Source organism: Rattus rattus, chromosome 9 (assembly GCF_011064425.1).
Source record: "Rattus rattus isolate New Zealand chromosome 9, Rrattus_CSIRO_v1, whole genome shotgun sequence".
In the NCBI taxonomy this organism is placed as follows: Eukaryota; Metazoa; Chordata; class Mammalia; order Rodentia; family Muridae; genus Rattus; species Rattus rattus.
Window position 1 is genome coordinate 96,608,879 of NC_046162.1, and position 15,031 is coordinate 96,623,909.

Sequence of the window (15,031 nt, forward strand, 5' to 3'; positions counted from 1 at the left end):
AACTGAGTAAACTCTCAGACTGTAAGTCTTGATATAGATGAATGTTCCCTTGGACATTTTATTGTCCTCCGTTACCGGTAATGCCAGTGTCTAGGAAGAATGGGCCCTTTGAAAGGCACGAGAAAAGATGCTTACCAAAAAACTCTACTGCTCCCTAGATTGGTCCAGGTTCTGCCTCAGCTATGCTGGGAACCCGTTCCACAGAAGCACGTTTACCGTATCTTCAGTAAAGAGTGACAGCAAACTGTATTATTATTCTAAGCATGCAGTACAAACCCATCCTCTGGGTTCAGGGCAGAGTGTGGAATTCTGGGATTACAGTCTACAATGGACTCTCTCTTGTAATCCAAGATGTTGCAGGTTCCCAGAGAGTTTGCTTACCTTTCTTCTTATAGGTAGTGCCCAGCTCATCCAGAGCCCTACTGCCAAGACGGTCGAGTGAGACCTCCAGCAGCCTTTAAGTCAAGATGAACCATCCCGATAGATCAGGTTCATCCTGCCTTGTGGCTCATTGCCTTTTTCCAGAGCTGTGTAGTCCTGAGGGACCCAGGATGCCTGTTTGTGAGGAAGGCCCTTGTGACACTCACCCATTCCCAGACTTCAGTCAGTCACCTCTGTGCCTGTTCTCCAATTCTGTGGGCAGTTCTTGTCCTCTCTTCCCTCTGCCCCTCTCTCCTGGCTTCTCCTCATTTGTGATCTTCTCTTCAAAGGCTCCCCTACTTGCCATTCCTTCTGCTACTCTCCTTTCTCTTCTGGTTCTCCAGACAACTGTCCAAAATCCTCTCCCAGCATCTTCCCCAGATAATTCCACAGGCTACCTGCTGCCCGGGATTCTTTACAACAAGCAAGATGGCTCCCCAGAGCCCACAAAAGGATCTACAGAGAATCAAAGGAGCAAAGCTGGAAGACTGTAAGGACCAAAACGCCCTCCAAGGAATGAAACTAAGGGCAGAAGTCACTTGTTCCCAGGATGAGATGGGGGAAGTGCCATGGGCAAATTATGGGGATTTGACCCAAGTTCACACAGAAAGAACTAAACATTAAAGCTGCCCTTTCTTCCTCTACAGATATTAACGTCAGCCACACAGTTATGTCCCGTTGAGTCCACTGAAATTCCCATAACAAGCCTAACCATGTCCCTTGGGTCTGAATAGTAGCCTCACGTTCTGCACAGCCCTGGCCAGCCTATTGTTGGCCCATGGCTTACGAGAGCGCCTCAGGTCACAGAGTTGTGGAATCTTATTTTTCTGTGCTATTGACTATTCCAACTATTTTGGTTACTGCCCCTTCTTCAAGTTTTCCTCCATCTGAAACAATCCTGGTGGGCTGAAGGTGTAGCTCAATGGTAGAGCCCCTGTCTATCAAGTATGAAATCGTGTGCCAGGCCCTGGTTCCTAGCACTGAAAAAGAAATATCGAATAAAGTTTTACAACTAAAACAGCCATAAAGACCCCTGATATTCATTTTCTCCATCAGTTCCAAGACCAGAGTTGGTACTGGCACAAAAGATCTATGTTACTGTGAATGTTCTTGTTCTACAGAGGAAGCACGGTCTGGAAACCCATGGCTACATGGGGATCCAGGGTGCCGCCTTCAGCACCCCACAGATTGACCCAGGTTGCCTCCTACCAAGTGAAGAATGTCTCCCCAGGACACAAGTGCCACTGGCTTTTAACTATAATATCAGGATAATTAAGCTTTTCTGTGAGCACAGTTTGCTGCTGATGCAGCTGCCTGGAGCCCTGGCATTTATTGAGCGCAAAGTAATAATTTATTGTCCTTTGTACGCTCAGAAGCCGTCTTCATTATCGGCCCAGGATGGAGCTGCCACAAGGGCAGGCGGGCCTCACCAGCTGCCTCACTGATGTGCATCTTTCCAGGTTACCCTTGTAGCTGTCAGGTACCAAGGTGGGGTGGAGAGAGAGATGGGTAGGGGATGCCCTCTTTAATGGAGAATCCGACTAGAACCTAACACCTTGGTAGACTACTAACCCGGGAGAGGGTGGCAGGCTTGGCTGGGCGTGGGCAGCTCGGGAAGGCGGGGCTGTGTGTGCCACATTAGCAGGGCAGTCCCTTCCCCGGGGCTCGAAAGCCTGTGCTCTTGCCGCTGGGTCTTCTGCGCCTTTGCTTGAGACTTTACGGTAAGCCGCTCCTCCTGCGCCCCCGCCCCCAGCCCCGCGCGGCGATCCCGGGCGCCTTCGCCAGGCGCTGGCCGTGGTGCTGATTCTGTCAGGCGCTGGCGGCGGCGGCGGCGGCCCCGCTGCTCTCCCCGGGACCGGCTCTGCCTCCCGCGCCCACGCCTCTCCCAGTCCCCAGTCCCCCTACCGCGACCCCAACCCGGGGCGCGGCCGCAAGCAGCACCATGCGCCCAGCAGCCCTGCTGCTCCTGCCCTCGCTGCTGGCGCTCCTGGCTCACGGTAAGGGACCCGGGCGTCCGGCCACAGGACGGGGGCGGGCGCGGACTCCCAGGGGTAGGAAAGCAGGACCATCCCGGCGCCTTGCTCTGTGCATCCTGTTGTTCCTCCCAAGCACCGCGTCCCGCCGGCTGCGCTGTCCCCGGCGCCGACCCAGCCGGGCGGGGCGCGAGCTCCACGGGCGGGAAGCCGCCGCGGCTCCCGCCATTCGCGCCCGGCCGAGACCTCGCCTTTAATCATCTCCCCGGATCTAATGGGATTTCTCTGCTGCAATTCATCACGCCACCCCCTCCCCGCACACACGCGCTCACCCGCGCGCTCCCTCGCTCCACTCCAGGCGTCTAGGGGCGCCCGGGCGCGTTGCGGGGGGGCGGCAGGTCGCGGGTGCGGAGTCCGGACGGTCCAGCTGGCAGCCCGCCGCTCGGCCTCCCCTGCTGCTCTCCAAACTTCGCTCGACTTTGCCGCTTATTCCGGGTCCCTCGTATCCTCACTGCAGAGGAACTGGGTCGGGCGGTGGTGGGACCGGGACTGGGACGTCTCTCACCTATCCCTGCCTTGACGCTATCGAGTCAGAATTGGAACCTAGAGCACAATTCTGGGGAGACATTCGGGGACCCTGAGAGCCCACTGCCCAGCCCCTCGCTCTTCTCTGGGCTGCAGTATCTGAAGTCCTGGGACTGACTGCCCTCCCTGAAATTCTTTCACACACACACACACACACACACACACACACACACACACACACACACACACACACACACACGGAGCGCTGCTTTTCTTCAGCTCTGCCTTCATGCCGGGTTCTATCGACCCGGGAGCCGTAGATTAGTTAGCGGAACTCACCGTTTGCCCCAGCCCCGGACGCCGAGTTAAGTCCCAACTTAATTGGTCTCGGTCAAGAAACGCTTGGCCTCGAAGTAAGCAGCAAGGGAGTTTGGAGGAGAGAGGAATGGGAAGCAGGAAGGGTCTGAAGCAAGTGATCTCGGGAGTCTTCAAATGCTCAAGTCATTCTCCGCTTTTACTGGTCGCCTGCTGGGGTCCGCGAAACTGCACTTTGACTTGGGACTCAAAGTCCCTCGCCATATGGTTATGGTTCGTAGCGTCTGCTGTAGAGGAGGGAAGGAGAGAGCATTGTAACCTTCGGGCTCCATCCTCCTAGGCTGAGAGTTTGGAGGTCAAAACAGCCAGACTAGGGTGGCTTGGACGCAAGCCGCTGTTCTCCCGTCCCGGTGGCGAGGAAGCACATCTTTGAATCTCTAGCTGTACCCACAAGTAGACCACATCTTTGCCCAGCCCACCTGGCTGCCCACACTGGCTCCTCCTAAGACTAGGAAAACTTGGAATTATATGTTCACCTTGCTGGGAGGAAGAATTTCACAAGCCCACTCCAGGGATGAGAAGGGATGAAGAGAAACCCATCTTCAGGGCCAGAAATCTAAGGATATCTCAGAATTCAGGACCTGTGTGGGGTCTGGACACAGGCTAGCTCCTTCCCTCCGACGGACTGAGTCTGTGTTTGTTCCCTGGCAATGGGCGTTCTTGTCTGACTGTGAGATCTGGACTCCTCAGGTCCCAGGATGTCTGCAGTTCAGGAGCTCTGAGTGTTGGGAGACAATCCCTCAGTTAAGCCACTAGTGTGTAGGTGTAGTCTCTGCTAGTCAGCTCCTTGCAGGTTGGAGAGAGACCATAGGTCTCCAGGAAGAAAGCTAGCTGGTATGGCTGAGAGTCCAGCCCAGATTGGAGGTGTGGAGGTTCATGTTGGGAGGAATTTACCCACTCTGGCTAGATGTCTGTGTCACCAGACAGCGTCCTTCTGTAATTCATTAGATTCTCCCCTGCCGTGGGGTTGCCTTGCTGCCTGTTTTATAGGTAGGAGAGGATTTGGAAGCAGAGGCTAGCCTGGCATATGAGAAAGCCTGAGCTCAGTGACCAGGAGGCCCCTACCTATTTAACACAGATGGGAGGTTAGTTGTTAGTGTTCTGAGCCCTCTCCTTTGGGAGGCAGCTCACTTGGCTAATCTCGGGTTCCTGGAGACTTTCAGCCAGGGGATGCATCTCTGCAGCCTGGCAGCCTGGGAGGAGGGGGGGCCTCAGAGCTCTGCTCACAAGAGGGACTCAAGCCACAGGAGGCAGTCAGCCACAGTCTAAACCTTCAACCTTCAGTGGTCCATGGAAGGAAGAGGCTCTGAAAACCAAAGAGATGGATGGATAGTGCTCCGCCCCACGGGCTCAAGCCCCCAGTTCTTTTGCAGCCTCTTAGATATAACTGGTTCCAGGTATGATAGGCATTACATACTACGGGGCCTCCTCCCGACCCACGGGAAGTGCCAGGGAAGTCTTGCCACAGTAGGGGAGGGAAGATAGTTCAACAGGAGCTGTGTCTGCCTAGGCCTGTTGTGTCAGTTTAATGATTTTTAATGAGCAATTACCTTTAGTCATTCTCTTAATTTCTGAATATCAATAAAGTTAATTAAACTCTGCATGTGTGAATGTGGCCTGGGGAGATTGTGAAGGTAAAAGCAGCCAATACTGGGGTGGGATTAAGTCTCCAGGTACAGAAGCTGCCTCTATGGTTATGTGACCTTGGACCCAGGGCTCAATCTAAGCTCTCTTGAAAGTGTGGTAGAAAAATGGAGGCGGGGCAGAAACAGCAAGCCTCAGTTGCTTATTCTGTCAGAAGCTGGGGGATAAAGTGTGGGAGGGAAAAAGGAAGGATTTGGCTTCCAGGATTCCTACTGCTGCAAGGGTTAACATAGGACTGACTTAACCTAAAATGCAAATTGCTGCTTGGGGGTGGAGCTCTGCTTGGTGCTGGCTTCTGCTGGCTTATTGCTGGGGACTGCTACCCAAGCCTTGCCACTCCCTGCTTTCTAGCCTGGTTCTTCAGGATCGGGGCTCTTGCTGGGGATAAAGGCTCCTGGTAGATACCTTAGATTGCACTCAGAGCCCTAGAGGTGGACCAGCAAGCAGGGAATCCCTGCTGGGTTTCTGAGGAGACTGCCCAAGAGGAAGAGCAGAGTTGGCTTTTGGCCCCTCATGGGCCTAAGCGAATCAAGCTTGGCAGGTCCTGGCGGCCATCCCAGCCTCAGCAGGGTGGCATCTTAAAATGCCTTGGGGGATGCTGTGGGGCACTAATGGGGAGCAAAAAGACAATGGGACTGAGCTTAATTAGAAACTGGGCTTCCATCCTCCCATCCCCGTGTCTGCCTGAACAGAGGGGCATGTCAGAAAGGCTGCCTCTTTACCCTCTCTCTCATCCATTCTCAGCCCCTCCAGCCTCCTCCAGCCCTTCTTGTCTCCACCCCTCCTAGCTTAAGCCAAGCCCATCTACCAGACGGCTCTCAGCTCAGGAATCTTGCACCCCTACTTGGGCAGCGTTCATTATCCTCTTCGGACAGAAAACAATAGACAGGGGTAACTTCAGTAAGGCAGCCTCTCAGCTGCCCAGACGGGAAGAGCCCAGCTTTCTACTTCCTTGGTTTCATGGTCGCCGAGCCTGGTTTTTCACCCGTGAGGGGCTTAAGCTCTATGAATAAGAGTCACCTAGAAGAGGAAAAGCTGTCAGCCCTAGTCCACAGCCAAGAGGTAGAAAGCAGGTGCTGGGAGGTCTCCAAGGCCAGTTCCAACAGGAAGCAACATTATTCCAGAAAGATGACTAATCCAGCCAGGTCAAAGGAGTCTCTGCATCAATTCTCAGCAGCTTTTGGACTCTTGATTTTCCTTCTCCCTGCCTTTTGCTTTTTTCTTCCTCTCGGCCAGCCTGGTTAGTCTACTTCACGCTTTGAGTCTGGCTTGACTGGCACTTCAGTAACTGGCAGGAGGCATCTGCTCTATGGCCTGTTCTCCAGCTTGGGTCAGAGGACTTGTCCATGTTCCCACTGTCTGTTTGGTGCCCCATCTGCTCCCCAGACTGTTGGATCAGGAGCCTTTGCCTGGTTGCTTGAAGCTCCTTCCAGCACCAACCACTCAGGAAAAAGAACAGTAGTTTACCTCGCTCGCCCCATGCTCAGCCCTTGTACCTTGGGCAACTCCAGAAAGCCTGTTTAGGAACCGCTTAGGGGTCAGCTGCCTGGTAAGGATGGGGCCATGGGCCTGGAGCAGCTGGGACTGCATCTTGAAGCCGAGTTTGCGTAGCAAGTACACTATTTTTACATAGATTGTATGTTGAGATTTCCCCCCCTTTTCCTAACAGTTGGCCAATTATTCTGCCTGCAAATTACAGCCTTTACTTAGATTTTTCCTTCTACAAATTAAGCTGTCACACCATCAGCCTTAGGTGGTTTTGGGGGCGGGGCCGATAGCCGTTGCTAATTCAGAAAAGCTTTTCCTCAGTCATCCCTTAGGGCCACCACTACTTGTATCCCCCGTGGCTCACTCAGGGCCTACCTAGCACTCGAGGCACACATCAAATGCATGTTAAGAAATCTGTAAGAATTGCACGGGTAGAAATCAGCACAGGAGAGCACGGGCCCAGCCTTGCAAACCCCATCCCACAGTTTGTATCTGGCTGAGAGGGAAGCCTTGTATGAACTTGACAACTGAGGCTCCAGAGTGCACTCAACCATTCAAGCTTCAGAAACCACCACACAGCCCGGGGAGACTAATATGGAGCTCTGAGATCAGATCTGCCCTTGAATGGAGTAGCAGAGGCCTAAGAGTAATCTGCACAGTAGTGCAGATCTCTGAACCTTTCTCACTCCTACCAAAAGCAGGTGTTGGGGGTACAGCCATCCAGCCATTCAGTCCACCGTTCATTTGCTCATTGCACAAACATGGTTTGAGATGTGAGGGCCGGACGCAGAGAACACCCTTACCCACAGGGGTTTCACTGATAAAGCCTTTTCTATTTAATGCTCTCATAGTAGGAGGTTTCTACCCCCACTTTATGGATTGGAAAAACAAGATTGGGAGAGATCAAGTCACTAGCTAGTGAACGGAGAGGGTACCCCAAAGCACCTGCCCATTTTGCGAAGTCTTACACCAGCCACCGCCCCGTCTCTTCCAGCGTAGGAAGAGAGGTAGCCTAGGCAAATAGGAATCCAGAACACCACTATTCAAATAATAGGAGCAGCAGCAATAACAGCAAATGTTTATGAGGACCAAATACACGCCAGGCTCCCTAACTGCTTTGAACACATTCGCTCATTGCTCTGCATATCATTTCCATGAAATAGAAGCTATTACCTGCCTTTCATAGACCAAGTTCAAGCTCATAGTGTCTGACGGACTCAAGTCGTAGATACTCTGTAACTTTCTTCTATTGCATTTCTGGCCTTGACAGTTGTTTCCTGGTGATGCCCGCTCTCAGTCTTTTACTGTGGCAAGTTACAGACACTTTATCATATACTCTATCCTTAATGGCAAAGAACTGAAACACTAAACACTGTCTTGGGTGACTTCTGCCCTCTGTGAGCCTTGGTAAATGAAAGGTGAATCTTGGCATCTTGGATTATCCCACCTCCTCAGCCTCTATTGAGGCTCAGTCCCCAGATGGAAGGCCTAAGCCTTCCCCAGCTTCCTTCCAACTACCTACCTGCAATCCCCCCGGGCCGCCAGCCCTTCGAAGAGAAGATCGATGCTGCAGCTGCGGGCAGAGTGTTGTTGGCCATTGATTGTTGAGATTTCTCAGAGGGCTTGGGAGCAAACAAACCTGCCAGGTCTCCAACAACAATCCCAGACTCTGGCTGCACAGCCTGCAGCCTTGCTGGCCGGGAGGCTGGCAGGGAGAGAAGGGGTGAGGTGGGAGGTTCTGGCTGAGCCCAGCAGGAACAAGGGGCCCTGCCAGGAGATGAGCAGAGACTAAGTATGCCTGGGAGGAGGGGAGGAGCTGCAGCAAGGATGCTAAATAAAGCCCAGACCCCATACACGCCATAACTGGTCCTGCCTCTATAGAATGTCGGTCTGTCCTGTTTTCATACTCCTGCCTCCCCTTTCCTGATTACCCAGGAATTATGACCAATCAAGAACTCAACTGTTCACTCACCCACACATCCATTCTTTATTCAACAATCCCTCTACTCAGTACCTCTCAAAAGCAGACTATGACACAAACCCCGACCTTAAGAAACTTAGTTTAGAGACAAGTTACATCCTTAATAACTAAGATCAGCTCAAACTGCTTCTATATAGACCGGAGACTTTTAGTTTTTTGTTTGTTTGTTTGTTTGTTTGTTTGGGGTGTTTGTTTTGGGACGTTGTTTTTTTGGAGGGTTTTATTTATTTTGTTTTTGTTTTGTTTTTCTCCTCTAATAGTAATTGAAGGGGTCAGATACAACCAATTACACCTACAGGATCCAACTACCCTGAACTTCAGGGACAGACGATTTCTGTACCTCAGTCTCTCACCTGTAGCAGGGAATCACTGTTTCATTCTGTGAAGGCCCAGGAAGTCTCTGAGGTTCCCAGGCCAGACCATAATGAAACTTTCCCATCTCTGGGTATCATTGGAGCTTTCAACACGCAAATATGGTACAGGGTTCCTCCTGCTTGTCACCAAACCAAATACATCGCATAATCCAAGTTGAGGGTATCCACCTGCAAAGTGTAGCCCTAAAGGCTTACCCACAATTGCCATACCCTGGTAGTGACCTCATCGTGTCCCTCAGAGGCCCCTCCCCCCTTACACCCCCTCCTCAAAGGCTCTTTACAATCAGGCCCCTCCCTCCCTCCCTCTCATCAGGCAGGCAGAACAGAATTTAGGAAAGCTCCAAACCATTGAGCTTCTCTACATCTTATGTACGGGCTGTTTTCCTCCTGCTCTCACCATCCTCAGCCCAGATTCATCTACACTGCCGCCCTCTCAGCTTCTTCCTGCTCCCTCCTCCCTCCCAGCTCTGCAGCCGATCACCAGCCTCTTTGTCCCCTAAGCAGCCACCTGCTGAGTGTCTGGCCAGGGTCCCACAAGCCAGCAGGTGCCTAGGGAGTCTCTGGAGCCTAGGGAGAGGGGAATCAAGCAGTGTGGGGAACCACAGTGTATATCAGGAAAAATTCCAACAGCACAGAGCTCATCAGAGAGCCAGGACCCCCGATTAAACCCTGGCTGGCTCTTGGTGTCTGTGTGCCCTTGGCTGAATCGTGTCACCTCCCTGTACCAGTGAGAATTCATGGCACCAGATTCTATCCCACCTCTTTTGTAGACAGCATAGAAAATTGAAGGAAATCAGACAGGGTAGGGACTTGGAAGGGGCTAGAAGCTCTACTTGAGGAGAGATAGCCGGAGACTTTACCAGTCAGTCACTGGAGGGCCCGGACCCGATGACCCAAGAAACCAGGCCAGGACTGAGCTCTCAAGTCGGGGGTGAGCACCAGCTCAAGGTCTGCAGCATGAGACTAAGTGGCACAGAGACAGCCTGGGTTCGTGGACCTTTGAAGGGTCTTCACCTGGTACACTGCTCCGCAGACATAGTCATACAAACTATTTATATCCAGACAGGAGATGTGCTGGTGAATTGAAACATCTGGTTCAACAGCTGGCAGTTTCTCTCCCACCAAGGCACCCACCCTATTTTGTGGATGGCTAAAGAAACTGAAGTCACATTTTGAGGCTCAAAAGGTACCCCTGATATCTCCAGCCAAAAGTGTGAAGGGGGTCTCCAGTAAGGCATGACAAAGAAACACACGGGCACACTTATTTACCTGATTGCTTTCTCCTTGCTCCTATGTGGCCCATTCAGAGCCTATCTCTTAGCAGAGCCCCATTCTATACTGCTCTTATAGAGTCTTCTATCTCTCTAACCCACTGGGCCTATTACTCAGGTCTGGGAGACGCTCATGTGGCCTCTGACTGCTGGCTGGTGTCTGAAGTCTTAACCCTGCTGTATCTCATAATGACTCTGGCCCTCCCTTGGCCTTTCCTGTCTTGGGGTTCAAGCAACAGAAAGGTGAAAAGATAGGGAAAGAAAGTTTAGGGGTTGGGGATTTAGCTCAGTGGTAGAGCGCTTGCCTAGCAAGCTCAAGGCCCTGGGTTCGGTCCTCAGCTCCGGGGAGTGGGGGGGAGTTTAGCTCTCTCAATTCAAGGTGTTCCTCCATCCAGCTCAGCAGAGACCTTGAAGGTCAAAGCAAAGATGAGGTTAGGAAGTGGGTATGAGGGGTGGGAGTTGAGTCTGCACAGCAACCTTAAGATTCTGGGGGTGGGAGCTGGAGAGAGATGGCTCAGTGGTCAAGAGCATTGACTGCTCTTCCAGAGGTCCCGAGTTCAATTCCCAGCAACCACATGGTGGCTCACAACCATCTGTAATGGGATCTGATGCCCTCTTCTGGTGTGTCTGAAGACAGCTACAGTGTACTCATATAAAATAAAATAAAATAAATCTTTAAAAAAAAAAAGATTCTGGGGATGGGGGAGCAGCCTAGACATGCAGGTAGCTTTGTCTGTGCATGCCTGCCTGGCTTGTCCATCTATCCCTGGGTGTCAGCGCCCTCTGTGCATTCTGGGCAGTGGCACATGGAATACGTACATAAGGCCTCAGCTCCGGTTGCTGGTGTCCCCACTCCTGTCAGCCCACTCCATCCCTTCCCCCCAGTCTTGGGCTCCACTGACCCCCTCAAGGAAGATCAGAGATGCTGCTATTTTTAGCAACTCCGTGCCTCTCCTCTCCCCTGTTGAAGATTTCTGTGGAAGTGGAGGATCAGGGTAAGCCTAAAAAGTCCCACAGTCTGAGATGCTCAGAAGTTGAGATCCTTTCCCTCAGTTGTACAAAAACATAGTGGCAAAGATAGCCTGGGCTAGTGTACAGGTGGCACAAGTCAGGTGAACTTCCTTACCGGCTGAAGGAAGGCCCTGGTTACGCCTGCTTCTGCTCCCTGCCTCACCAAGTCCCCAAGGCAGAGCTTAGCTCTCCAGTGACTCTTCCCTAGGTCATCTGGAAGTAAGGTAGAGCTGCTGGCATCCCCCACAGGAGCTGGGAGAGCTAGAGGGAGGCTGAAGGGTCAAGAGGAAGAGAAAGGGAGGCATGTCCAATGAAGCTACCCATCCAGGGACCTCTAATATCATTCTGCCACTTCCTAGAGGGGTTTCAGGCCCAAGCTGAGACTCAATTCTACCCAAAGGCCACTATCAAGTCATTATCTCCAGACCCAGAAGGAAGAAGCACTCACCCCCATCGCTACTTCATTGGTTCTGAAAACTAGTCTCAGCTGGGGGAGCACAGAGCAAAGAGGTTTCAGGAGCTAAACCAATGGACCAAAAAGAGAGACAGCCCCAGCTCCCTCAGAGAGAGGCCTACTTCTGGATGCAGCCTGTCTTTGCTCTTAGGGACCTTTTGTTTCTGCATCTATCCTCAGACTCCGTGGCCTGCCTCCCGGCTACACCATCTCCCACAGGTCGGCTCTCTAACCAAGCTTTCTCACCTGTAGGATGGGAGTCATCAGATAGTGTGAGCAAACAGTGAGGGACCCAGAGCTGGAACAGGTGCTCAGGGGGGCTCTCAGGGTCCTCCAACCCCACCTGAGCCCCCCACATGCATGCGCACATGTGCACAAACATGCCACAAGCCCACACACATATGCATGGGCCCCCACTCACATATACAAATGCTTTGGCCTTTGCACATACACGAACATGCGTGCTCATAACATGTACACACAGAAAACATGCATATGCACACATATACATTCTCACTCCCTGTACTCAGCAAATACGGACCAAGAGTTAGATACAAAGAACTGGGCTCCAGAGCATACAGGAGAGTGACAAATAACAGAGTATAATTCCCCACTGTGCCCACCAGGAGGCTCTATCAACTCCTAGAGTTGGGCACCAATAATAGAGAAGTTGTAACTGCCCCCTCCCACCTAAAGACTTCTTAAGAAACCAAGAACCACATGCTAAGAAAAAACAGAGAGGCCCAGACAGGGTAGGTCTAGCTCAAAGCTATACACCCCATCGGTGTGGCAAAAGCAGAGCTACCCTGGAGCCAGGGCTCGGCTAAGGCCTCCACAGCTAAGAGCAGAGACTCTAGTGACCTCCAGAGAAAGAAAGCTAGAGTCCAATTCAGCATTGAGGACCAGGGTATTCTGGAGTTCTGGGCACAGGATCTTCTTCCTCAACTGCAGTTCCTGAATAGGTAATCCCCCTGATGCAGCACACAAAGCATCAGAGAGCAAAGGTGACTGGGTTATGAGGTAGCTTTGGCTCTTATGCACGAGGTAAGTCCCTTCATTGGTGCCATGGACACTTGGACATTGGAGCCAAGTTCCTAGAGGTGAACAAAAGTGCTGGGAATGGCCCCAGGAGTTGGCCTTTGAACACTGGATAGGAGTGAGGTGGCAGCCCAGAGATGCTGGTCTGGGACCCAGGAAGGTAGCTGCTCTCCAGCCTTGTCACTTTGTGGTTCTGCTTTGCTGTGCTTGTGGCTGTAAGGGCTTATCTATGGTTGGTGTCTAGAGTTGGGGAGTGGGCAGAAGAAAGAGGGAATGATTGTTTCTCTCTTGGTCATCCATCCCCTATTTCTGAGCTTTGCCTCTGGGCTGACTGAGATGGTCCAGCTCCTGGCTCCAGGGAGAACACAGTTCCTGTCTCTGCAGCCTTCTTGTTCCAGCTGACATTTCCAAGGTTTGCCATTCAGAGAAATACGGTCTTTGCTGCTGATGGTTTGGTAATGACTGGGCTGGCTCTGGAGGGCTGCGACTTGCTCACCCAGCTCAGGGCCATACCTTTCTGCTCCTTGCTCTTACGTCTGCCTTGGGACCTGCGGATAGCTCCTCTGTCTCCTGCCTATCATCCTATGCAGAGAAGAAGGCTTGGGGTAGCAGACGGATGAGGGGTCTATTGGAGAGAAACCCCCACCGTGAGTAAAGGAACCCCAGCTTCAGTTCCTACCTAGACCCTGCCTTGTTAGCTGCAGCCCAGACAAGGTGAAGGATAGATTAGACTGGCAAGGGTAACAAGGGGGCTCCTCCCACTGCTTCCATCCTGTCCCAGGGGGAGGAGCCAATTCAACAGCCCCTACCTCTCAGGGCAGTGCTCTAAGGCCCTAGCCCCAGGAATCACTAGTGGGCAGGCAGGGCTCTGGCCTCCAGGTCCCCAGGGCCAGCAGGCAGACAGGAGGGGGGGACACAAGGCCGCGGGGGAAGGTATAGAACGCAGCAGGTGACGCTGTAGCAGAGGTCTCATTAATCACCTCTCCAGCCCCCAGCTCTGCAGTGGCGAGACCATATTAGATTTTAAATTGGAAAGCTGAGAATGTGGCAGTTAGCAGGGAGCTCCTTCCACCCTGGGCCCCGATCACAGACTCACAGGAGGGAAGGGACAGTGGAGTAAAAAGGCCTAGCCTGTCTGCAGCCCAGAGCAGTGTTCCTCCCTCTCCCTACCTCCTCAGAGCCTGGGGGGCTGTAAGACAAACAGCTCTGGGAAAGGTCAAACTAGGGTCCACAGAGGGAACAGTTAAAATAAGGGGCCACAGCAGCCTTTGTGCGAACAGTGTCCCCTGCTGCTATGTCCTAGGGTCTTTTGGGGTTTAAAGTTCTAGGGTGTATTATTCATAAATAGGGGCAAATGGTAAAGACTAGTGGTCTGTGCGTGTATTTGGACTTACACACATGCACACACACACATACACATACATACATGCATGCACACATACATACACACACACTACACACATACATACTCACACACAGATACATACATATACACACATCTCACATGTACATACACACACATACATGCGCACACAGCACACATGCATATACATACATATGTACATACACACACCACACACATGTACATACATATATACACAGACACACGCAAACATACTTACACATACATATAACACATACATACAAACACACACCACACACATATGCACACACATATACACAGATATACACACATACACACATACATACACATACAACACACATACATACATACATACATACATACATACAAACACACACTACACACACATGCATACACACATACATATACACACATATACACAGACACACATACTCACACACATACACACAGACATATATACATACATGTACACATACACACCATATACACATATATTTACATATACATACATATTCACACATACTCACCCACATATATATACACACATACATATACACATACACACACTCACACACATATATACATATACACATACATACACACTCACACACATATATACATATACACTACACATAACATACTCATACACATATATACGAACATGCATACATACATACCACACACACACACACACACACACACACACACACACACACACACACGCACCTATGCTACCAGATAGGCATATGTCTATTCCTCATGCACATGTGCCAGCAACAGAGCAACCACCAAGGCAGTAACAGCATTGGTCCCAGGCTGTAAAACAGGCTGATTCTTTTTTTTTTTTTTTTGTTTGTTTGTTTTTTTTGGAGCTGGGGACCGAACCCAGGGCCTTGGCGCTTCCCTAGGCAAGCGCTCTACCACTGAGCTAAATCCCAACCCTTCTTTTTTTTTTTTTTTTTTTTTTTTTTTTTTTTTTTTTTTTTTTTTTTTTTTTTTCTTTCCGGAGCTGGGGACCGAACCCAGGGCCTTGCGCTTGCTAGGCAAGTGCTCTACCACTGAGCTAAATCCCCAACCCCAACAGGCTGATTCT

At 51.3% G+C, this 15,031-nt stretch overlaps 1 protein-coding gene across 5 annotated transcripts in view; it reads left to right on the forward strand.

The window, feature by feature from the left end:
• Nucleotides 1-2,238: 2,238 nt before the first annotated feature.
• The window catches only part of Sez6 (seizure related 6 homolog), a 49,419-nt gene continuing 36,626 nt past the window's right edge, over nucleotides 2,239-15,031 (forward strand). For all 5 annotated transcript variants that reach the window (XM_032912026.1, XM_032912027.1, XM_032912028.1 and 2 more), the window contains exon 1: nucleotides 2,239-2,417. In XM_032912026.1, the coding sequence (XP_032767917.1) occupies nucleotides 2,363-2,417 (55 nt within the window). In that variant the 5' untranslated portion in view covers nucleotides 2,239-2,362. The remainder of the gene's footprint in view (nucleotides 2,418-15,031) is intronic.